The sequence below is a fragment of the Rhincodon typus genome, chromosome 4, assembly GCF_021869965.1.
Source record: "Rhincodon typus isolate 14 chromosome 4, sRhiTyp1.1, whole genome shotgun sequence".
Taxonomy (NCBI): domain Eukaryota; kingdom Metazoa; phylum Chordata; class Chondrichthyes; order Orectolobiformes; family Rhincodontidae; genus Rhincodon; species Rhincodon typus.
In genome coordinates, this window is record NC_063335.1 from 25,790,665 (window position 1) to 25,817,121 (window position 26,457).

A 26,457-nucleotide genomic window follows, 5' to 3' on the forward strand; every position below is an offset into this window, starting at 1 on the left:
TGTCTGTTCATTTTATTAGATTTACATAACACTGACCTTCTCAAGCATACCACTTGCTGATCTACTGCTCTGTTACCCACCCCCAAAATCACTAGTTTAAAGCCACCTGAGTTGTACTCACAGGCCTCCCTGCCAGGATATTGGCGCCCTTCCAAATTAGGTGCAACTTATCTGTCTTCTACTGGTCCCACCTACGCTAGAAGAGATCCCAATGATCCAGATATGTGAAACCCTTGACCCTACAACAACTCTTTAGTCATGCATTCATCTGCATTATTTTGCCAATTCTAGCCTCGCCTGAATGAGATTACAACTCTAGAGATCCTGCTTTTTAACTTCCTACCTAATTACCTAACTTCCCTTTGCAGGACCTCATCCTTCTCCCTGCGTATGTCGTTGGTACCAATACGGACCATGACCTCTGGCTGCTCACCCTCCCCTTTCAGAATATCCTGTGCCCACTCAGGATTAAGATCAGATGATGTTACAAATGAAAAGGAGTTAAACTTATAGCAGTTACAAAGTCACCTGATAAATAATGCGCCAGATGCATCTCCTTTTCAAGCACTTCATTGTGGGCAAATAGAAGAAGCTTGGAGTTGATTGAATGTTTTTAACCATGCATCAAGATATCGCGCTACAGGATAGTTTTCAAATTCACATAAATTGCCCCATGTCCAGATATACTTTATTTTAATGCTAGTTTATTATCTCCTTCAATGTCCAAGTCAGAAACGTACAGTGTCCTGCTATTCTCACCATATTTCTTCATACTACTCTAGTGGAAGAGCTTATATCTCTGAATGTAGACTAAATATGTTTCGGAAATATCTGTTTCAATCAGATGAAGCACTAGTCATGTGATCACAATTTCTTTGAGTACTTGGCTATATAATGAGCTAATCATTTGGTTTCAAGTGATTTATTTTTAACTTAATGGTATTTCTGCAAAGAATTCTGTCCTTTGGGATAGTGCTATTCAGTTAGAATGCCTCATTTCCCCTTCCTTTAGTATAATTAGGCATTTACTTGGATGCTTGAAGCTATAGAGAAGCATCATTTAATTATATGTGCCACAGTTGAGTATGACTTGCCTGTTCCCATTTTCTCTATAATGTCCAATCAATAGAAAACTTGAGGTATTCCGAAAAGAACAAATGATTGCGCGGTTAGTGCATTTGCAATTATTCTGGTTTATTCTGATGGAAATATTTGCATCATTTTAAAGGTTAGATCTTGACTTTCTGTGATAATTTATGATGTGTGCTTGGAGTTGGTGGACTATTTTAAGACAGACTGACTATTGACTATCTTTTGTTTTACACTATCTTCTAAGTTCAGTTTTACTGCTCAGAATTTCATGTATGATCTTTTGAATTGTCTTTTGCCAAATTATCGAATCCTCTAGGTATTAGCCTCACATAAGACTACAGAGCTAAACTTGGAAGGTGATCTTCGAAATACACCATTGATGTTGGCATGTTCCAGAGATAATGCTGAAGGACTTTCTATATTGGTATGCATTCTAATTTTATCAACACTACATTTGTCTTAGTCTTTTTATGCATAAACATAAGTGGATAACAATAGTAAAAATATATTTTTCTGTTTGACATTCTGCAATTAAAGGCAAAGAGTCATAGAGATGTACAGCTTGGAAACAGACCCTTCAGTCCAACTCGCCCATGCTAACGAGATATCCTAAATTAATCTAGTACCATCTGTCAGTATTTGGCTTATATCCCTCTAAACCCTTCCTATTCATGTACCCATCCAGATGCCTTTTAAATGCTGTAATTGTAACAGCCTCCACCACTTCCTATGGCAGCTCTTTCCATACACACACCACCCTCTGTGTGAAAAAGTTGCTCCTGAGTACCTTGAAAAGGAAGTCTGAAAAACTATACCGTTAGGACTGTTGTGCCCCTAGGAAGAGAGAGGTCAAGGAGGCCTTGCTGATCAGAATCATAACCATGAAACTTGAAGGTGAAACCTGTTATTGGAAAGGACTCCTGACCTACCATGTGTGATAAAAGTACAGAACATAGTGAAACAATGCTACTACATTGGTACAAAGAGTATTGTGAATGTTTGGGATCTTTGTTATATCAAGTATTTAGAGTTGATTTTATAATTGTATTTGAAGTATTCATCTATTAATTCATTTCTAATTTGCATATGTTCTCAAACATGTTAAAGTAAAAGTTGCAAAAAGTGTAAACTTTCTAATAATTTCTTAATATGGGGGTCATTCAGTAAATTTGGTTATTTTTGTTTGTGGTTCTTCTTGGGGCACCATAGGAAGCTTTCTTTTAGGATAATAAGAAATACTGGTCTCTGTGACACAGGAATCTTTGACCTGGAAGCAGTACCAGCAGAAAGGAAATTAAGAGAGAAGCTATATGGCCAGACACAAGGGACAGCTATAAGCAAAGGAGGTGGATAAAGGACGTGATAAGCACATACCTCCACAAAGTATGTGTAGAGGATATATTGAGGATTGTATGCTGGAGGAGATTAGAGAGAAGGGAGGAGCAAAGCCATTCAGGGACTTGAAACCAAGGATAAGAATTTTAAAATTAACACATTCTTTGCAGCAAGCACAGGAGCAAGGGGACCAGGTGCAAGTAACAACATGGACATCAGACACCCATTTCTTAAAGATCATCATTCTGTTATGAATGTGAGACTTTATAAGACAATTATGTTTTAAACTGTCTTTTGTAAGTTAAAACATTTGGAGCATTATTGTTTAAAAAATGTTCAACATTCAAAATAAATTTGAATCTAGCCCAGGCCAGGAGGTTGAAGGTATCCCTAATTTGTCACAACATTCATAATTGAAAATATGTCATGATAGTGCAAATGGGGGTGGTACACTAAGTGTGGGAGGTCAAGATACTGTAACTTTGTGAGGCATAGTGAACAGTCCATGCTGGATTTGACCTGAGAGTGCTGGATGCTAATAAAATTATACATAATGATGGATTAAATTATACAGTGAAATTTGCCTGAGAGCCATGCTAAGCATTATTCTGCTGAAACACCTACACCTCTGCTTGTTTGCCAGCTCTGGCTGACCTCTACCATCAATATCACAATGTTTCATGTACTTGCAGTTTCAGCTGTTGAAACTTTAATGGGTCTGTAGAATTGACACTTTTATGGTGCTATATTAGAAAGGAATTTTATTTATCATAGGAAGTTTTTAATAAATGACTCTTTTTAAAAACTTTATAAAGAAATATATATGTATATTATGCTATCATTCGAGGATTCATTGCATAAAAGCAATATATGGCAGGTGAATGGGATTATGGGGTTTGTCTGGGTGTATGACATTGCATGGATCAGCATGTGTTGAGCACTGGGGGCTGAAAGAAAGTGAGTTGTGAGGGCTGTAAACAAATTCAGTTTCTATTCTGACTGGGATGAGGTTCCACAGAACAAAACCTTTTATCCAGCCCTGTTGTGGCTTCTAAAGCTAGGTCAGCTGCTTGTTTTCTGTTAGCACCTTCAACCCCTCCCAAAACACAAGGATGAAAATCCCACTTTTCCTGCTACTTTCCTTCCAAGCACTAAGGCTAAGCCTGGAATTTTACCAACTCCTGCTACCTATCTTGAGGGTGAAAAAAAAGGCCTTAGTACCTGATTGAGAGACACAGTATCAGGGAGAGGATGACCCTGCTGAGAGCTACCTTGCTGTTCTTATTGTCCTCATCCCTCCCATCTCCCCCCCTCCTCATTCCCAACACTTAATCTAACATTTTCCCCACTACTGATGTTAGGCTTATTGTTCTGTAATTCTTTGTTTTATTCTCTCCCTTCATTTTTAAATGGTGAGATTGCATTTTCCATCCTCCAAATTGTAGGAATTATTCAAGAGTCTGTAGAATTTTGGAACATAACCACCAATGCAATATTTCCAGGGCCATTTCCCTTAGTATCCTGAGATGCAGTTTATCTGGCCCTGTGGATTTGCCAGCTTTTAATCCTATTAATTTCTCCAGCACCATTTTCTTACTGTTTTGGATTTCCTTCAGTCCTGCCCTCTCACATTTCTGCAGGTTATTTGTAACTTCTTCTGTGAAGATTGAACCAAAGAATGTGAATATATTGAAGAAGTTGGGACTGTTTTCTTTGGAGATGCTAGGGAGCAGATTGATTGAGGTTTTCCAAATCATGAGGGGTTTGGAGCATGTAGACAGAGATAAATCTGCTCTACTCCTGAAAGGATTGAGAACAAGAGGGCATGGCTTTCAGGAAACTGGGGAAAGAAGCAATGGACAGAAACATTTTCAAGTCATGAATGGCTATGACATGGAATGAGCTGCCTGAAATCTGGTGGAAGTTCACTGGAAGTGTTTGAGGTGGAAATAACTTGTTATCTGAAACTGGAATGTGGGTGTTGAAGGGTGGGCCTGCATTTATTCTCATTCATAGTTGATCTCGACAATATGCGGGGATATAGGAGAAATCAGACGAATGGCACCAGACAAATTGCTCATTTGAAAAGTCAGCATAAACATGATGGGCTAAATTGCCCTCCTGTGATGTAGGAACTCTGTAATTTGAGGGAAGGTCTGCTGCTGACTCTTGAGCTACAGGTTGATGTTATTTTAGTAATGAATCGAATTGACTTAGCTTTATTGTCACATGTATTCAAATGAGTACAGTGAAAAGTTTATAAGTCACCACTTCCAGCACGACCTTAGGTACAGAGTGCCTTGGTACAATCCTTAGTTACAGAATAGAGAAATAAAGAAAAAAGTTACATTACAACTGTACACAGCATAACCATAGGTCAGAAAAAAAGAAGTAAAGTTAAAAGACAAACATCACATTCTCTCTTATGGTCGGTGTGAACTGTCTGGACCGAAGGGTCTGCTTCCATGCTGTATGACTCTATGACTCAATGGCTATGAGGTTGAATGTGTGGTGTATCTGTGTGCAGGAATGTTCCTTGGAACTGTGAATTTTGAGAGGGAGAGAGAAGGTTTCTAATTCTTTACTATTTGGATTTGGCACTGTCTGCCTTTCCTTCAATAGAACAGTATTTGGACTTCTGTATATATTTCTCCCTTTGTCCTCCCTTAGTCAAAACTTCTCTCTGAGGATGTTTTCCTTGGAGTCAATTGTGGGAATTCTGCACGTTAACATGACTGTGCAATCAACTCTATACAATTTCAAGTTGTAAAAGTGTGTATTTTAGTCTGATGAATAATGTTTCCAACTGTGAGGGTTGATTAGTCCATAGCTCTGGGGCTGGATTCATGTATTGTTTTTAAGCTGAGGCAATCAGCTTTCCAAATTCTGTAATTCTCAATTTGAATGGCTCTCTCTCTCTAATATCTGCTTTGCAACTTATAAGAATCTGTTGTATTGCCGAGGCTAGGTGCATTCTAAATGTCTCTCTATTGTAATTTTATATTGAGTAATGGTCTGATAAAACTTTGAATCATTCCACTATAAAAAATGTCGTCTTGTGATTCTCGCCTTGAAGAAACTTTTTAAACTTAATTTCTAACATGCAAATTCTGTATGCAAAAAATTTGTTTTACCTTTTTATATTTAAACCTATGATATGAAGTGTACATTTGTAATAGCCTCAAGTCTGTTTTTCCACACTGCTGCTCAATTCCCATTTACTTTATGCTTTCTTAATCCTGACCAGGGATTAGGGGAGGCGATGGCCTAGTGGTATTATTGCTGGACTGTTAATCCAGAGGCTAGACAACATTGTGAGGACCCAGGTTTGAATCCTGCCATGGCACATGATGGAATTTGAATTCAATAAATATCTGGAATTAAGAATCTAATGATGACCGTGAATCCATTGTCCATTATTGATTGTCAGGAAAAACCCACCTGGTTCACTAATGTCTTTTAGGGAAGGAAACTGCCATCCTTACTTGGTCTGACCTACATGTGACTCCAGACCCACAGCAATGTGGTTGACTCTTAACTGCCCCCTGGGCAATTAGGGATGGGCAGTAAATGCTGCCTAGCCAGCGATGCCCTCATCCTGTGAATGAATAGAGGAAGGAAAGGATCTAACCCAATAACTTTTGAAATGAATTTATGGACTTTGCTTCAGTAATGATTGTGTCTGGTAATTGCATGTTTGAACCATTTTCTATGTAAAGATTGTTACTACTGTTTTCATTAATTCTTCTTGAGATTAATCAAAATTGTGACTATTTTATCTCCCTGTGAAAATGATCTGTCTGTACTCAAGCAATCACAATCCTCTTTAATGCACTATAATTTTAAAGGAATCTATCCAGTTGCTGTTTACTTTCATAGTAAGGTTTTGCTGTAGTGTAGCAAAACTCCTGACTTTTAAAGTTTCTGTGTGTCAGCTCTCATATTTGGTCCCACGCTAGTAAATCTGTGTCTTACCACATTAAGTGTTTTTATATATTTTCTCTAATATAGCCTTCAAAATTGTACATGATAAATTGGGATTGGTTTGTTCAGTTGGCTGGAGGGCTGGTTTGCTGTGCAGAGTGATGCCAACAGTGTGGGTGAAATTCCTATACTGGCTGAGTTTGCTGTGGAAGTCCCACTTTTTCTCCCTTACCCTTCTCTTGAGGTGTGGTGGCCTTCAGGTTAAACTCATCTCCAGTCTGTCTTTCTCTCTAGTAACAGAGCAGACTTGTGGTCCTTTTGAACTATGGCGACTTAACCTTTAATGAGAAATGTGCTGTTTGTCCGAAGGATTTAAAATGAACACCACTATTCTGCTTCTTCCCCTTAAACTTTCTCCTGCTTAAAATATTGATGTAACTTTCCTTTAAAACGTTCTGTGATCTGTGCACTTACAACTCCTTGTGACAAATCATTCACTGTTCTAGTCTTTCGGCTGGATAAAATTCTCTGAACCTCCTTCCTCTTCTTGTGACTATTTTAAGTTGACGACCCTGGTTGTTCAAAACTAAAAAAGTAGTCTTCTATGTTAACTATACCAGAATGTTGTATAATCTCGAAAATAAAATCCTGCAGAGTAATGAGTTAATTATATCAATATTCTGACAATAGCTACTGAGCATGTGTGAATGGAGCTATGTGGTCATTTCAGTTCACATGGGACTGAGCTCTGTTGGAGAAGGGACCTACTAGGTTTTATTCTACCAGGTGTATGTATATTTTTAGTAGGCAATAAATGTTAATCATCACAACATCTAGCTCTCATATGCTTTGAGCTCCTCGAAGATGAATGATGATTTATTGCACTCTACAACAACTAACACAGTAAAATACAGTGAAAAGCTTCAACTGGCGCCATCCGAATAATTCAAGAATAAAGAGAATAAAAAGACAAAGCTGAAAGAAAGCCCATCTTAGCTCCACCGTCTCCACTGTGAGTTCCGATCCCTGAACCAACAACACCCATGGAGGCCCACCAACATCGGAGTTACCACTCTTCAGGTGCCTTCTCTTCATTGTTGGGCACAGACTTACCCTGCAACCAGGAGATCCTGGCTCCAAGCCTACCACCACCAGGAGTCCTTGGCTCTGTCACTAGGCTAGACCACCATCTAGCCAAAAGTCCCACTCAGGTTGCTCCCCTCCGCAATGTCAACCACTTGTCTGCCGCTGACAGGAAGAAGATGAAGAAAAAGAAAAGGAAACAGAAAGAAGACAAAAGAGGGTAAGGAAAGAAGGGAGGAAGCAGCCGCCTTGAGTGGACTGGCCGAGGAGCCCAAATGCTTCTTACCAGGCTGGTGCTGCCATCTTGGATATAATGATAAGTTCATAATGATATTCTGACAAACTCTGCATTAAATCTTGTCTTAGATTTTTTTAACCAGCAAAAGTAGCCTCGTTGTCTTAAGACTTTCTTAATGACTGTCATGTCCAACACTTACAGAATTGTAGAATCCCTACAGGGTGGAAGCAGGTCATTCAGCCCATCGAGTCCATACCAACTCTCCAAAGAGTATCCCACCCAGAACCACCCTCCTACCCTATCCCTGTGACCCTACATTTCCCATGGCCAATCCACCTAACCTGCACATCTTTGGACTGTGGGAGGAAACCACAGCACCCAGAAGAAACCCTGGCACAGGCAGAGTGTGAAAGCTTCTCTCAGGCAGTCACCTGAGGGTCGAATCGAACCCAGGTCCCTGGCATTATGAGGCAGCAGTGCTCATCAGTGAGCCACCGTGCCGCATGGCATGTTATAAATTTATTCTGGGTCTTTAAAGCACAAAGTGCAGAAAATGCCACAGAACTCTAACCATGAACTGCCACAGCTTTGTAGCAAATAATAATTATCTCTTTGGACTTGGCCTCATTGCTGTTACTTATGAACCTAAATACTTTTTAAAAAAAACCTTTAATGCTCATACCAGCAATTCCACTTGAACACCTAAGAGACACACGAACACACCAATGTCTGGAATTGCTTGATTTTCCTTCAACATGCATGGCCTTACACTTCTCCGCCCTCGACTGCCTGTTCTACTTACCTTCACTTGCCTGATGCCTTTTATCGTATGTTCCACTGATTCCCAACTTTCCAAACTTTATGCTGTCAGTAAATTTTGATATAATGCTCCTCATGCTCAAGTTCAATTCATGCACACAGATTTGTCAAGGTTGATGATGCAGTAACATCTCTGTTATTGTGTCTGTAAATTCTAGACAGCATTTATTAAAGCTGTAAATCTACTCTCAATGTTTGTTTGAAAAATGCAACCTTTCTCTATGAAGGACATCTGTTGCCCTTTACTGCAGTTTCAGACATTTCAGTTCTTATTCAGTTGATTTACTGTGACTGGCAGAAAACTTACCAGGAATTTAACTTGGTTATCTAAACACAAAGATAGTATTGGAACGCTACGTACAGAGTATAATATTCTACTGTTCAGATTAAGTGCAATTGGGAAAGATTTAGACTGGAGAAATTGGCAGTTTTACCGAGAGATTGTAATCTTGAAAATAAATCTTGCTGCTTATGGTCGCTATCTGTTCATAGTAGAATTTGATTTATTTCATTCTTTTGTAAGAAGTGGAGGAATTCTTCCCCACTCCCTCTATTTGTGGATTTTGATTTTATAAGTACTGTAACACCACTATTTAATTGTTACAAAAACAGAAATTGCTGGAGAAACTCAGCATGTCTGGCAGCAACAGTGGGGAGAAAACAGTTAACATTTCGGGTCCACTGACTCTTCTACAGAACTGGACCCGAAATGTTAACTCTGTTTTCTCTCCACAGATGCTGACAGACCTTCTGAGTTTCTTCCACAATTTCTGTTTTTGTCTCAGAGTTCTTTGTTTTTTGCTTTCTATTTAATAATTCAACCGGAAGGATGCTTTATTCCACATACTAGGATGCTGCAGGGAGGTATAGTTTGCAAAACAAGCATGCTCACAAACATACACCAGGTGAGAGAGAGTCGAAAAGCATAGAGAGATCATTCAATTCACAAAATCTTAATTACAAAGCAACCAGAGATACCAGTTTATCAATGTCCTTGCTCTTCATATGGAGTCTTAGTCTAAGGCTGGAGTTAGCAGTCTGGGAATCCTTTATGGATGCAGCTGATTGACTGGCCAACACTGCAGGAGTTGTAGATTATTATTCCGATTTTTAAAAAAAATTTGAGATTGTCTAAAGATTTTATTCTTACTGAAATGTAACTTCTGCTTCACTGTTTTGAAGGAAGGAGATTTTTAGTTGGAGAGAGCACAGTTACAGGTTTCTGACTGTGTTTTACAGGCCAGAAGCTTCTCCTTTGTAGACTTCAGTTCGAGGTTTTGAACTGAATAAAAACTGTGGATGCTGTAAGTGAGAAACCAAAACAGAAGTTGCTGGAAAAGCTCAGCAGGTCTGGCAGCATCTTTAAAGAGAAATCAGAGTTAATATATCCGGTCACCCTTCCTCAGAACACCAAGGAAATTCTGAGAATGATCTGAGGAAGGGTGACTGGACCCAAAACTGGACACAAAACATTAATTCTGATATCCCTTCACAGATGTTGCCAGACCTGCTGAACATTTCCAGCAACTTCTGTTTTGGTTTGAGGTTTTGATATTGTCAGTAGATATTATACAGAGCACTGCTGACCCCTCAATTGACTGCCATTTCCAAACTGTATGGTTTAAAGTCAGTTGGATGCAGTAATTGGGATGCCATGTGACCATGTCTTCTCAGGGGAGGGGATGTGGGGTGAGGGACCAGTTATCATTCAGACAAAGGCTTGTATTTCAGATGACCACCTGTCTATGGCCCATGGCAGAGATAAAGTGGAAAGTAATTAAGACTTTTTTAATTGGATATGTGTAAGTTTTATATGATAGGTGTAATTTGCAATCCCATTATGTATATTTGTCTTTGGGGACCCTTTTGTCTTTAGGGCAAGTTATAACGCAATAGTTTGCATTCCAAACCAATCAGGAGGTATTGATTATCTGGCTGATTTTGGCTTCTGAGAAGGTTCTAGAAGTTTACTGTTAAGTCCAGTCACATAATTGTATCTGCTGCAAACTCAAACTGAAACTCCTGAAAGGGTCCCTGGACTCGAAATGTTAACTCTGTTTTCTCTTCACAGATGCTGCCAGACCTGCTGAGTTTCTCCAGCAATTTCCGGAGCTGAAAACAGTCAACAGAGTCAGCTTGGAAAAGAGTGGAAGATAGTGGGATCTACTGGAAACCTAAACAATGAGTCATAGAATCCTACGGAAGGAGGCCATTTGGCCCACTGAATTCACACTGACCCACTGAAGACCATCCCACTCAGACCCTCAACCCCACCCTATCCCTGTGACCCTGCATTTACCATGGCTAATCCACCAAGCCTATACATTCCTGGACACTATGGACAATTTAGCATGGCCAATCCATCTAACCTGCACATCTTTGGACTGTGGGAGGAAACCGGAGGACCCGGAGGACCCGAAGAAAACCTGTACAGACTTGGGGAATGTGTAGACTCCACACAGACAGTTGCCTGAGGCTGGAATCAAACCCAGGTCCCCGGTGCTGTGAGGCAGCAATGCTAACCACCGAGCTATCGTGCTGCCCCCATGAATTGAGGCATCCACAGTTCTAGAAATACCTTTTATAAATGCCTTTAATTTCATGTCATTTATCTTATCTTAGCATTAATAAACACTAAGAGAGATTTACAATTGGGCAATTGTTGATATGGCTATGGCTTTACCATGCTAGATTTGTCACTGAAGAGGTTACATGGACGAAATGGTCAGTGGGTTTAAACTAGCTTTCTAATGCACTGTCACAAATTGACTGAAACAACAATTTTAATATTTATTCATGTTATGTATTATACCTATGTGGCTGTTCTAAAAAACATATTAAAATGTCCAAGAAGGGTGGCAGCGATAATGAAACAAAGCCTCAAACAAACAAAAAACAGAAATTGTTGGAGAGCACTATTAACTTTACACCAAATATTCAAAAAGAAATCCAAAACAAGAAATTAATAGCAGAACTGTACCAAAGGTTTTCACGTATTTTAAGCAAAATCATACTTACTGTATTTATAAAGAGAAATTTAACGAAGCAAGCGCAATTAACTTTACGCCAAAGTTTGTGAAAATATGGTATGACTCTTGTTCTATTTTTAACCTCTCCCCAAGAATTCACTTACCTTACAAAATCTTTCTAACCTTTCTAAGACTAATAGAAAAGGTATTCCACAATCCTCTAGAATTTCCTCTAATTCTTCTCATATTACTGCTATCCTTCAGGTAAGATTCAATGGAGATACTTCGATTAGTTGAGATAACAAGGTGTAGATCTGGATGAACCCAGCAGGCCAAGCAGCATCAGAGGAGCAGGAAGGCTGATGTTTCGGGCCTAAACCCTTCTTCAGAAATGTTCAATTAGTTTTTGGCTGTCGACCTTCTGCCTTTTCTCACAACTGTGGATGCTTCAATTCATTGTTCAGGTTTCCAGCAGATCCAACTGTCCTCCACTCCGTTCTGAGTGAACTCTGTTGACTGCTTTCAGCTACAGTGCTCTGTGAGAACTATTGTAGATTTCTTCCACCAGCTGCAATCTACTGCGAATCTTCAGGCTGCTTTTCTCTTATGAAGTTCAAACTGAGCTAAAGCTTTTCATGTGGTGAAATATCAAGTTTTTATTTTCTCTGCTGTCAAGTTTCTTGAGTGTTGTTGGAGCTGCACTCATCCAGGCGAGTAGAGAGTATTCCATCACACTCCTGACTTGTGCCTTGCAGATAGAGGACAGACCTTGGGGAGTCAGGACGTGAGTTACTTATCACGGAATTCCCAGCCTCTGACCTTCTCATTTAGTCACGAAATTTATAAAGTTAATCCAGATCCGTTTCTGTAAATGGTAACCCCTGGGATGTTGACAGTGTGGGATTCAATGCTGATAATGCCATTGAATGTAAAAGGGCATTGGTTTGAATCTCTCTTGTTGAAGCTGTTAATTGTCAGGCAATTGTTCAGCATAAATGCAACTTGTCCCCTATAAGCCCAAGAGTGGATATTGTCCTGGTCTTGCTGTGTATGGGCACAGTTTCTGAAGTGCTGTAAGTGGTACTGAACATTGGCAGTCACCAACAAAAATCTCTGTTTTGAACCTTATGATGGAGAGAAGGTCATTGATGAAGCTGCTGAAGATGGTTGGGCCTAGGACACTACCCTGAGGAGCTCCTGCAGAGATGTCCTGGAGCTGAGATGACTGACCTCCAACAACCACAGCCATCTTCTTCTGTACCAGGGAGGACGTCAACAGGAGAGAGTTTGCCCCCGATTCTGGTTTTTCCAGGGTTACTTCCTCACTCAGTCAAATGCAACCTTGATATCAAGGGCAGTACTTTCACCTCACCTCTTGAATTTAGTTGTTTCATCCATGCTTGGACTAAGGCTGCAATGAAGTCAGGAGCTGCTGAGTGGTCCTGGCAGAACCCAAACTCGGTATCGTTGAGCAGGTTATTCTTATGCACATGCTGCTTGATGATGCCTTCCGTTACTTTGCGGATGATTGACAGTACACTGATAGGGTAGTAATTGGTCAGGTTGGGCTTCTTGTGCCAAGGATATGACTTGGACAATCTTCCACATTGTTGGGTAGCTGGCACTGTAGTTAAGTGAAAACATTTGCATGGTATCTTGCTGCTGATCTGATCTGTGTGCTACTTCAGAAAAAAGTGCTGTGGTTTACCCTGGCAGTTTATAAGAAGAATGAGAGAAAGCATGAAATGAGAAAAGCTCAATTGACATATCAGTAATCTTCAGTAACCACAACATATGTCTTGCTGATCTCTCAAATAATAATTACCCTTCTGTCACTATGTAGTGGCATTGCAGCTCAATGTAGTGTTCCTTACTGAACAGTCACAGTGTAGAACTGCAGTGATGTTGACAAGCTATAAAACAATCACTCACATCAAAGAAATTTCACTGAAATATGTACAGGAAGTAAATGTCACTAAAATAACATCACTGATAGAAGTGCCTACCTAGAGCAAATTAAACATGGAATATATACCTGGACTGAAGGTAGAAGGTGAAATAAAATGAAAAATTCAAAAGACTTAGCTTAAAATCATGTAATTTAATAATTTAAGAGTATTCCTGACTATAAAAAAAGATAAATTTTAGGGGTCAGTTCTGTTATTCATCAAATTCTAATAGCTACACTGCCTTTAAAACTGAGTTATACCTGATTAAACAGCATGTAAATTTTTAAACAGATTTCAAATAATTATTGTAGGGGTAGGATGAGTTGCAGGAAGGAAGTGAATTTACTGTGGCCAAATTTGCAAACAACACAAAAATTGGGAGGAAAGGCGGTTTGCGAGACAGATAGAAACAGTTTACAGAGAAATATTGACAGGTTAAGTAAGTGGGCAAGAAGTTGGCCAGTGGAGTTTAATGCGGGAAAATGTGAAGTTGTACATTTTGGAAGGGAGAACAAAAGGACAGAGTATTATTTAAATGAAGAGAAACTGAAGAAAGCTGCAACACAAAGGGACTTGGAGGTACTTTTACAGGAAACACAGAAAGCTAGCAAACAGGTGCAGCTGGGAATCAGGAAGGCTAATGGGACGTTGGCCTATATTTCAAGGGAGTTGGAGTATAAGAACAAGACAGTCTTACTGCAACTGTACAAGGTGTTAGTGAGATCACATCTGGAGTACTGTGAGCAGTTTTGGACCCCTTATTTAAGAAGATATATTATTTTGTTGGCCACAGTTCAGAGGAGACTCGCTAGATTGATCCCCATTGCCTTATGAGCAAATGTTAAACAGGTTAGGACTTTACTCATGGAAATTTAGAAGAATGACAGATGATTTCATTGAAACATGTAAACATCTTAAATGCTTGACAGGAAAAATGCTGAAAGCCTGTTTCCCCTTGAAACTTGAATGAAAGATGAGCAGGAATTTCTTCTCTCGGAAGATTGAGAGTCTTTGGAACTATTTGCCGCATAGAGCTGTGGGGGTGGAGCCATTCTGTATATGCATGCATGATCCTATTGAAAAGCAGAACAGCCTTGAGGGGCGAATGGCCTACTCCTGTTTCAATTCTTATGGTCTCATAGAAAGTTGAAACTGTCACTGATTTAATGATTGTTGCCTAAAGCCGGAGTCACAACTGCAGCCAGAACGGACCGCACCATCAGGATTTCTCCGTTCATCTGTCTGCCATCCAGAAGTGTGATCAGTTTCACAGAAATTAATGGCAGCAAATGCTGACAGGTTACCGTCACCAGTGCAAAACTTGGTCCATCACATCTGCTAGAAATGACAAAAGGATTTCTTAAAACAATGAACTCTGCTTGTTAAATCGCTATAATTGCTGTATTGCAAGATCAGATTCGACAAAAGAAAGCCCAAGACATTGGGAATTCTCTCAACAAGAAGGCTGAAGAATGTTAGTTTTAGTTAGGCAAGGTGTTAAGAGATTTGTAGATAAGGCAGGTAAATGGTTGTTGACGTATTGATCAAGCATGTGGCAACTGAATGGCAGAGAAGATTCATGGGGCTGAATGGCCTCTTCCTGTTCCTACACTTCTATAGGTGCTAACTAGGTTACTTTATATGATACAAATTTGATTCAACAAACAAACACAGCAAAAAATGATTAATTATATTTGCTGATGATCAGTCGCAAATAAACAATGGGTTTTCTATGAAAGAAAATACTTGGAATGGATGTCGCAGAGTGATTGCAAACTATCCGAAGAGGATGTGTGAAGATGACATGAGACAGTTGAGTGTGTCATACTCTGACAGATCTCCTGGTAGTAGTAGTTACAAACTGCAGCAACACATTCCAGTGGGGAAAGACCAGTGTCTAAGGTCTTCCTGTTGAAGTTAAATGGGGATCCATTCAATTATTGGGCCCTCCTAGTGCCTCAAATGCATGTAAATATAGTCTTGTATGTGTAAGGGATGTCTTTGGTTCATTTAGATAGAGTCAAACTCCAATGTTTGTTTGTTTCCTTGATATGCTACTGTACAGAACTGAACTGTATTTGTGACTATGTATAAATATATAAAGGTTTTTTTAAATGAATAAGCTATATTTTGAAATAAAGAAAGAGTCTGCATTATATAAGTTGATCTCGGCCAGGTGTTGCAGACTGGCACATTCCAAGGTCCGGGACCATGTGCTGAGGGATGCACTAAAGCTTGGGGCAGCTGTTGCCAAGGTGCAGCGGGGAAAGACCACTGCCTGATATCTTTTCGTCAAAGTTAAATGGTGGTCAGTTCAGTTATCAGACCTTCCCTGTGCCTCAACTGGAAATAGTATTTTACATAAGTAAGAAAATCCTTTGGGTTTGTTGAAACATCGGGAAAGTCAAAATCCAATGTTGGGTTGTTTCTCTGTATGCAAAGATTGATCAGAATGACTGCTCGTTCTGAGGAAGGGTCACTGGACCCGAAACGTTAACTCTGATTTTTTTTCTTCACAGATGCTGCCCAGACCTGCTGAGATTTTCCAGCAACTTCTGTTTTTATTTCTGCTCAGAACTGAACTGTTTTCTTGATCATGCATGTACATGAAGTTTTTTTATGAATAAAGTATATTTTTGACATTAAAAAGGCAGCAATATATGACATTACTTTGGATTAAACTGGTTACATTTCTTTGAGCAATTTAAAGTTCATTGCTGCATGGCACTTTGTGAAATGTACAAAAAAGACTCCTTTTTTCCTTACAAGAATGAACGGTGTTCAGTTATCTTACAAGCTCTGTCTAAAGCTAGATTAATGTTCTTCTTCGACTAACTCTTTCTAGTTGAAACATGGAGCATTACTATGCAAAAGGAATAGCCTGGGACGTTTTCCTATCCATGAAGCTGCTTTTTCAGGTGCAGAGAAAACATTGGAATTGTTACTACAGAAAGGTTAGTTATAAATCAAAATATTGTTGACTGAAGAGACATCTGTTCATTTGGCTTTGTTTGCTTTACGAGCAGTGAATCACACAGTATTTGTTTTTTTCAAGGTGAGGAACTGGGCAACCCTCGTGAAAAACATATAAATTACCTTGATGAAGGACTCCATGCTCCTCTTCATCTGGCTTTACTTGGGGGAAAAATTGAGACAATTAAAATCTGCATTGACAATGGAGCAAAAATTGATTTACCAGAGGTATGTGTTTACAGAGCATTAACACAACGAAAGAAAAGAAAGAGGAACTGAGTTTTAGAAAATCTGAAGTAAGGACAGAAAATTTTGCCATCGAGCTACCAATCAGTCACCAACTACAAAAAAAGGATGTTGCTTTAGGTTTGAACTGGCTGGTTATCAAACAATCATTTTAGCAGTAAGTGCTGGTTAGCTGTTATTGCTTACTGACGCTGAATTCTACTTCATTTTAAAAATGCAATCATTAACATTTAAAAGAGTCAGCGATCACAATGCAAATCATAATTAGTGATTATGTTACCCCCAAACTAAGATGTGAAGTGTGACAATCATAGAGGAAAGGAAGACTAGGACAGTTAAAATATTCTAAAAGATTTGATATGCCGTGTGAGAATGATCTAAAGTTCAAGGTTAAAACCTTATATTTTCTTGTTACTTACTTTTGCCTCTTATTATAACTTTGCTGGAACTGTGTCCGAAACCCCTTTTTCACACCTACACAAAGTTTATGCTGTAACAAAAGCAGAAATTGCTGGAGAAATGCAGTATGTTTGTGAAGAGAGAAACAGAGTTAACATTTCGAGTCCAGTGACCCTCCTTCACAACAGAGTTTATGCTGTACTGCTGTCAATGCTATATCTGCTGGACAAGAACAACACTAAGGAAATTCCAGGCCAATGTGATGTGTGTTGGTTCCAGGAAAGATTCAAGGAGAAGGAAAGGTACTGTAAGGGGAGGCGATGGCCTAGTGATATTATTGCTACACTGTCAATCCAGAGACCCAGGTATTGTTCTGGGATAATGTCCCAGGTAATCCCACCACAGCAGATGGTACAATTTGAATTCAATAAAAAAAATTCGAATTAAGAGTCTGAATGAAGACCATTAATCCATTGCCAATTGTTGGAAAATCCCAGCTGGTTCATTAATGTCCTTTAGGGAAGGAAACTGCCATCCTTATCTGGTCTGGCCTGCACATGACTCCAGACCAACAGCAATGTGGTTGACTCTTAAGTGTCCTCTGGGCAATTAGGGATGGGCAATAAATGCTGGCCTATCTAGTGATGCCTTCATCCTGTGAATGACTAAATAAAAGTTTGCTGTTCCTTTTGAGGGTGCAGAGAAACAAGAAAGGAAATTTCAGAGGAGCACAACCTTTAACATACTGGAGAGAAAGTTCCCAATTTGTATCCAAGTTTCCTTGCTTAACTTGAGCTTGGCTTGTTCCAGCACCATAAGTGTGCCAAGGACTGGGAGTAAATTCAGCTCTTAATGTCCACGATTATTTCAAACAATCATTTCTAGACTTAGAGGGAGGGATTCAGATATCTGGATAATTGGGGCTCATTCTGGGGTAGGTGGGACCTCTACAAATGGGATGGTCTACACCTGAACCAGAGGGGTACCAATATCCTGGGGGGGAAATTTGCTAATGCTCTTCGGGAGGGTTTAAACTAATTCAGCAGGGGGATGGGAACCTGAATTGTAGCTCCAGTGTACAGGAGGTTGAGAGTAGTGAGGTCATGAATAAGGTTTCAAGGTCGCAGGAGTGTACCGGCAGGCAGGAAGGTGGTTTGAAGTGTGTCTACTTCAATGCCAGGAGCATCCGGAATAAGGTGGGTGAACTTGCAGCATGGGTTGGTACCTGGGACTTCGATGTTGTGGCCATTTCGGAGACATGTATAGAGCAGGGACAGGAATGGTTGTTGCAGGTTCCGGGGTTTAGATGTTTCAGTAAGATCAGGGAAGGTAGTAAAAGAGGGGGAGATGTGGCATTGTTAGTCAAGGACAGTATTACGGTGGCAGACAGGACGTTTGATGAGGACTCGTCTACTGAGGTAGTATGGGCTGAGGTTAGAAACAGGAAAGGAGTTGGGAGTTTTCTATAGGCCTCCGAAAAGTTCCAGAGATGTAGAGGAAAGGATTGCAAAGATGATTCTGGATAGGAGTGAAAGTAACAGGGTAGTTGTTATGGGGGACTCTAACTTACCAAATATTGACTGGAAACACTATAGTTCAAGTACTTTAGATGGGTCAGTTTTTGTCCAATGTGTGCAGGAGGGTTTCCTGACACAGTATGTAGATAGGCCAACAAGAAGCGAGGCTACATTGGATTTGGTACCGGATAATGAACCAGGCCAGTTGTTAGATTTGGAGGTAAGTGAGCACTTTGGTGATAGTGACCACAATTCGGTTACGTTTACTTTAGCGATGGAAAGGGATCGGTATATACTGCAGGGCAAGAGTTAAAGCTGGGGGAAAGGCAATTATGAGGCGATTAGGCAAGATTTAGGATGCATAGGATGGAGAAGGAAACTGCACGGGCTGGGCACAATTGAAATGTGGAGCTTGTTCAAGGAACAGCTACTGCGTGTCCTTGATAAGTATGTACCTGTCAGGCAGGGAGGAAGTGATCGAGTGAGGGAATCGTGGTTTACTAAAGAAGTTGAATCTCTTGTCAAGCGGAAGAAGGAGGCTTATGTAGAGATGAGGCGTGAAGGCTCAGTTAGGGTGCTTGAGAGTTACAAGTTAGCCAGGAAGGACCTAAAGAGAGAGCTAAGAAGAGCCAGGAGGGGACATGAGAAGTCTTTAGCAGGTAGGATCAAGGAAAACCCTAAAGCTTTCTATAGGTATGTCAGGAGTAAAAGAATGACGAGAGTAAGATTAGGGCCAGTCAAGGACAGTAGTGGGAAGTTGTGCGTGGAGTCCAAAGAGATAGGAGAGGCGCTAAATGAATATTTTTCGTCAGTATTCACACAGGAAAAAGACAATGTTGTCGAGGAGAATACTGAGAGACAGGCTATTAGACTAGATGGGATTGAGGTTCATAAGGAGGAGGTGTTAGCAATTCTGGAAAGTGTGAAAATAGATAAGTCCCCTGGGCCGGATGGGATTTATCCTAGGATTCTCTGGGAAGCTAGGGAGGAGATTGCAGAGCCTTTGGCTTTGATCTTTATGTTGTCATTGTCTACAGGAATAGTACCAGAAGACTGGAGGATAGCAAATGTTGTTCCCTTGTTCAAGAAGGGGAGTAGAGACAACCCTGGTAATTATAGACCAGTGAGCCTTACTTCAGTTGTGGGTAAAGTGTTGGAAAGGATTATAAGAGATAGGATTTATAATCATCTAGAAAGGAATAATTTAATTAGGGATAGTCAACACGGTTTTGTGAAGGGTAGGTCGTGCCTCACAAACCTTATTGAGTTCTTTGAGAAGGTGACCAAACAGGTGGATGAGGGTAAAGCGGTTGATGTGGTGTATATGGATTTCAGTAAAGCATTTGATAAGGTTCCCCACGGTAGGCTATTGCAGAAAATACGGAGGCATGGGATTGAGGGTGATTTAGCGGTTTGGATCATAAATTAGCTAACTGTAAGACAGAGGGTGGTGGTTGATGGGAAATGCTCATCCTGGAGTTCAGTTACTAGTGGTGTACCGCAAGGATCTGTTTTGGGGCCACTGCTGTTTGTCATTTTTATAAATGACCTGCATGAGGGAGTAGAAGGATGGGTTAGTAAATTTGCGGATGACACTAAAGTCGGTGGAGTTGTGGATAGTGCGGAAGGATGTTGCAGGTTACAGAGGGACATAAATAAGCTGCAGAGCTGGGCTGAGAGGTGGCAAATGGAGTTTAATGCGGAAAAGTGTGAGGTGATTCACTTTGGAAGGAGTAACAGGAATACAGAGTACTGGGCTAACGCTAAGATTCTTGGTAGTGTGGATGAGCAGAGGAATCTCGGTGTCTATGTGCATAGATCACTGAAAGTTGCCACCCGGGTTGATAGGGTTGTTAAGAAGGCGTACGGTGTGTTAGGTTTTATTGGTAGAGGGATTGAGTTTCGGAGCCATGAGGTCATGTTGCAGCTGTACAAAACTCTGGTGCGGCCGCACTTGGAGTATTGCATACAGTTCTGGTCGCTGCATTATAGGAAGGATGTGGAAGCATTGGAAAGGGTGCAGAGGAGATTTACCAGGATGTTGCCTGGTATGGAGGGAAGGTCTTTTGAGGAAAGGCTGAGGGACTTAAGGCTGTTTTCGTTAGAGAGAAGAAGGTTAAGAGGTGACTTAATAGAGACATACAAGATGATCAGAGGATTAGATAGGGTGGACAGTGAGAGCCTTTTTCCTCGGATGGTGATGGCTAGCACGAGGGGACATAGCTTTAAATTGAGGGGTGATAGATATAGGACAGATGTCAGAGGTAGGTTCTTTACTCAGAGAGTAGTAAGGGCATGGAATGCCCTGCCTGCAACAGTAGTAGACTCGCCGACTTTAAGGGCATTTAAATGGTCATTGGATAAACATATGGATGATAATGGAATAGTGTAGGTTAGATGGGCTTCAGATTGGTTTCACAGGTCAGCGCAACATCGAGGGCCGAAGGGCCTGTACTGCGCTGTAATATTCTATGTTCTATGTTTTATGTTCTATAGAGCTTTTATAGCTTGTTCGCATTAGAGTCGCCATGTCTGTAAACATTTGCTTTTGTTTATAATTGACAGAAGGATAAGTCTACTGCCCTTCATTTTGCCTGCATGCAGGGGGCAGTAGAAGCAGTCAAACACATGCTGTCTGAATATGAGGGAGAAAATGATATTCTTTGTCTTCTGGATGGCATTAAACAAACACCATTACACAAGTAAGTTTTTTTTTTAAACAGCTTTCAGTAAAAAGAATTTAACTCTATTTTCAATGTTAATATTTAATGTATAATGTGTAATTTTCACATACAGGGCTGCAACATATGACTACTCAGAACTAGTGGAATACTTAATTGAACAGGTATTCATACAGTTATACATGTTAACTTTGATCAGTCCTATACTGCATGGAAGATTTGGTGTAAATGACCAGATGATAGCTTTTTTTTCAGATAGGAAGCACCTCTAATATCGGAATACATTTACCCAACAACAATCTTAGCCACAAAGTCAGGGAAGGACCATAGTCTCTTATTGGTGCTGAGTTCGCTGATCAAAAACTGAAGGAACTGCAGATGCTGGAAATCAGACACAAAAACAGAAACTGCTGAAAAAACTCAGCAGGTCTGGCAGCATCTGTGGAGAGGAAGCAGAGTTAATGTTTCAAGTCCAGTGACCCTCCTTCACAACAAAGATTGCCGATTTCAGCCTTCTGGGATGGAAAGCTGTTTTTGAGCATGTGCACCAAGATTAGTTGAGAACAAAATCAGGCTTGACCTCACTAGCTCAGTTTAGGAAACCTGGTCAGCATGAACAAGTTGGGCTAAAGGTTTGTTTTTATGCTGTATGATTCTATATACAATAAAAGTTTGCACGTATGTGGTACCTTTGATGTGTAATCCCAGTCCGTGACTGGGAGATTAAACCAAGGACCAAGTCTGGCCTGTCAGGGAAATTTAACTAACCTCATGACAATATTTTTTGAAACAGGAAAGAAATATTTGACCGTGATTAGCATTATATAAACAGACTCCCTAGCCGTTAAAACTTTGCTGTTTGTGGGAACTTGCTGTATGGTATATCTTTCCTACATCACAGTGATTGTAAATCAAAAGTTCCTTCTTTCCAGCCACTTTATTCAAGTTGTTTTAGAGCTGATTAAAGTAGGAGAGACATATTGTAATGTGTCTGAGCTCTGGAACATGCATGTACATTGATTAATTTGTAAGTGAGTAAAAAATTCCCTGTATTTAAGTGCAAGTAATTTTCAGTTTTTTACATTATAGGGATCAGACATGAATATGACTGACCGTGAATCCCGTACTCCTCTTCTGTGGGCTGCTTCAAATGGAGCTTGGAATACGGTGAACCTTCTGGTGAATAAAGGTCAGGTGCCTTCACTATTCATATATCGATGAGTGAGGGCATTGTCGATTGTGCTGACTCTCTGTTGCTCTATGGATTATTTTATCAAGCTATGATTGTTGAGCTATTACTCAATTTTACTTCTATTTCACCTTCCAAACCCATGGTTACTACTAGAAGGCTAAGGGCAGCATATACATGTGGACACTACCTACTGTAATTTCCCCTCCAAGCCTCATATTATCCTGACTTGAAAAGACGTTGCCATTCCTTCAGAGTCCCTGGGTCAAAATCCTGGAACTCCATCCTTAATGGCATTGAGCATTTACCTAAAGCACATGGGCTGCAGCAGTTTTAAGAAGGCAGCTCATCACCACCTTCTCAAGGGCAACTAGGGATGGACAATAAATGCTGGCAAGCCAGTGACAACCACATCACATGAATGACTTTTTTAAGATCTATTTTTGTTTCGTTGGTTATGGGTACCATTGGCAATGTTAGTATTATTGTCCACTTTGAGTTGATTTCTCCTCGAGCCATTGCACTGCATTGGATGGAGATGACCCTCAATGCTACTTAGCTGTGGTTAGATGCAGTTGGGTAACTTGCAGGTAACATCAGAGATTGGTTAAGAATCATCTGTGTTGGTGTGGGACTGCAGGAATGTATATGTCAGAGTTGTTATGGGCCAGACCAGATCCCCTCAAAATATTTTAAGAATGTAGCCTAGACCCTAACATTTTCTTATTTTAAAGGTAGATGTGAAGTGCTGTGTTCCAGAAGTAGTGCGACTGGTCCATCTACTCAACGTTAAACAAAACACAATTTAATTAAACACTATGGTTAAAATACAAACAAAAGAAAGAGGAAATTAAAATTACTTAACAATTGGAAAAGTTAACAGATACAGTAACTATTACTAATTAACTTTTCCAATATCGTAACATCACATAAACACACCCCTTGGCAAAAAGGCAAATTCAGACACAGATTCTCACATGCAATTCTCCAGTCCAGGTGGAAAAAACATCAAGAGAAGATTCAGAGAGAGTAGCAGCTAAGAGACATTCACTGAAGCTTCCAACTTTTTTGAGACCCCCAAACCTCCCGATGTTACTGAAAAAAACAAAACCCAGAAATCTGGATCTGTGAAGTCTGGCCACACCCATTCAGGCTGTTTTTTTACGGTCCTCACAAGTTATTTACACAAGTCCTCTTCAGTAGTCAGTTCTGTGCCTCTGCCTTACAACCACTCTTCAAAAAAATATCCAGGACAAAATAACCTTTTAAAGTGACTGCATCATCACAGAGTGCGTGAGTACAGCTAGTTACAGCCCAATGGCCTAAACGTGGAATTCACCCACCCCCCAGCCTCATCCCATGACCAACCGTCCCTCTCACCCCTGCCTCCTTGACCTGACACAACCTGTCCACCTTCTCTCCCACCTATCCGCCCCTCCCACCTCACTGACAATCCCCACCACTGCCTACCTGCTCTCACCTATCACCATCCCACCTACCTTCCCCAGCCCCACCCCTTCTCTCTCTACTTACTTCTCAGCTCCCTTCCCCCTCCCCATTTCTGAAGAAGGGTCCTGACCCAAAATGTCAAATTTCCTGCTCCTCTGATGCTGCCCGGCGTGCTGTGTTCCTCCAGCTCCACACTGTGGTATCTCTGACTCCAGTATCTGCAGTTCTTACTATATCAAGTAGTTTTCTTCCTTAAAAGACATTACTAAAGGGACTCTGTTGTTGAAAATCCTAAAGCTTCATTTTCACTTTTTTTTCACATTTCTAAATTCCATATTTAGGAAGTAAAATTTGAATTCTCACTCTTGAACTCATACTTTCTATAATTTGTACATTTCTCGATTACTAGTGCAGTTACATAGCCATGACAGTATTGCTCCTAAAATTAAGGAAGGGTAATTTCCTTTTGTGTTCCAGAAGTGATTTGAAAGGAACAGATTCTAGCTGCTAATGTTATGGCGAATTATCTGCTCTGATGAATATTTCTTCATAGTTAACTGATTATTAAGAAAAACTAAACATAGAATTACAAAATGCAACTCCTGCTTATATAAGATACATTAAAATTTATGAATCAATGAGACAGATGTTCTACTATTACTGTAGATTTCTTACGTTTGGATTAACCTTTCTTTGGTTATCAAAACACCATATGAAGTTCTGGTATCTTTTCAATAATAGGAGGTACACCAATCTTGCACTCAGATACGTACAGATATGTGGTAAGGCACATAGTGTGGAATGGATATCATGACTTCCACACTTTAGTATGACCTTTGTGGCCAGTCCAAACCTGAACAGAGAGGCCCAAGGCTTGATGGAGAGCAGCCCTCCAACAGCATCATCATAGTTGGCATGAGGAGCTGGAAACATTTCTTCTTCTAATAAACCATTTCTCCTCACCCTAGGTCCAGAGAATTCATTTTTAATTTTCCTGACATTGGAGGGGATATGGTTGCTGAAGTGATGAATGGGATAGGTCCACTACTATGAGCCTGTACTGTACCTGTAGGACAGGGTCCAATGCCTATCTTTGACTTGGTTCAGCATGGTTTCCAACAAGGCATTCAGAATTAATGGGTGGCACGGTGGCACAGTAGTTAGCACTGCTGCCTCACAGTGCTGGGGACCCGGGTTTGATTCTAGCCTCAGGTGACCGTGCAGAGTTTGCATGTACTCCCTATGTCTGTGTGGATTTCTGCCAGGTGCTGTGGTTTCCTCTCACAATCCAAAGATGTGCAGATTAGGGGGGAATTGGCCATCATAAATTGCCTATAGTGTCCAGGGATATGCAGGCTAAGTGGATTAGCCATGGGAAATGCAGGGTTACAGGGATAGAGTCGGGGGCGTGAGTCTGGGTGGGATGCTCTTCAGAGGGTTGGTGTGTGCTCGATGGGGCAAATGGCCTGATTCCACACTGTCAGAATTCAATGAATGAATTTACCCTCTAGTTCTTGTGCTGCAGTGGTTCTTTAACAACCCACTGAAATGGGCTTTCCTCAAGCATTTGGCAAAGGACTTTTCAAGGGCCGGGCTTTCGTAGTTAAACCTCACCCTTACATCAACTTACATCACTTACTGTTGCGTCAATGATGGAATTCTTGATACTATCTCATTACTTCTTTTGCAAAGTTTGTCTGGAAATCAAATTGATATTTACAAATTCAATAGCAGAAGAAAACTAACCAGGAACAAAAGGACCTTTGAAATAAGTTAGCATTTACAGCAGTCTCAATGTCAGATAAATTTCTATAATCACAGAGAGGAATAGGCTATCCACAACAATTAGCTCCCATAACTTTACTAAACCATTAACATCTTTGCAGCACTTCAAGTAAATAATGTCATTTCATCTGCATTCCAAGCAAACTATGGTCATTGGGTTTCTGTTTCATTTCTATTTATAATATGGGTATGTCCAATTTTTAAGATAAAAGTAGAAAATAATTAAAAGTGTTTGCATTCTTACAATGATCTGTTTGAAGCAGTGACTCAACTTTTGAATGAGTTAATCTTAAAAGACTGCTCCAGGTTAAGGTTCCGCAATTGTATCAAATTATTTTACGGTGGGAACTGCACTAGACAGGAGGTAGAATTTTAACTCTTAGATCCTATTAACACCTTAAATATAAAAAGGGGAAGCTGTCATATTCCTACTGAACCATAGGGCTGCTATCTTATTCAAGTGATGACTGGCAGTGGTTTAACCTGAGGGTCACCATGCCCCAGGTGAGGGGCAAGGTTGAGAAGATCAGTATTTGTTGCCTGTCCCTAATAGCCCTTGAGAAGATTCTCTAAAATCTGGTAGGCTGCCTCACTATAACAGATTGGTATTTGCAGTTTCCCAGTAATTTGTTGGAGATTGAACTTTGGGCCACTTCACTCTGGTATTTACTCCCAAAGAAACCAAAAATGTTTTCATGCAGAACATTGCCAAAAACTCTTTGGAAGTCTAGGTATAGCATATCATAAGGTGTTTTTTTCTCTGTCACTTCCTCTTGAGAGCCAAATCATAACAGTCTCTCTTATTAAAT

The 26,457-nt window shown here is 40.3% G+C and overlaps 1 protein-coding gene across 1 annotated transcript in view; it reads left to right on the plus strand.

Annotated features, from left to right (window-relative positions):
- LOC109921381 (transient receptor potential cation channel subfamily A member 1) overlaps window positions 1-26,457 on the plus strand; it is a 79,810-nt gene that overhangs the window by 11,822 nt on the left and 41,531 nt on the right. The window contains exons 4-9 of the mRNA XM_048595905.1: window positions 1,409-1,516; window positions 16,255-16,363; window positions 16,465-16,610; window positions 21,110-21,246; window positions 21,341-21,389; window positions 22,315-22,414. Coding sequence (XP_048451862.1) covers window positions 1,409-1,516; window positions 16,255-16,363; window positions 16,465-16,610; window positions 21,110-21,246; window positions 21,341-21,389; window positions 22,315-22,414 — 649 coding nt within the window. The remainder of the gene's footprint in view (window positions 1-1,408; window positions 1,517-16,254; window positions 16,364-16,464; window positions 16,611-21,109; window positions 21,247-21,340; window positions 21,390-22,314; window positions 22,415-26,457) is intronic.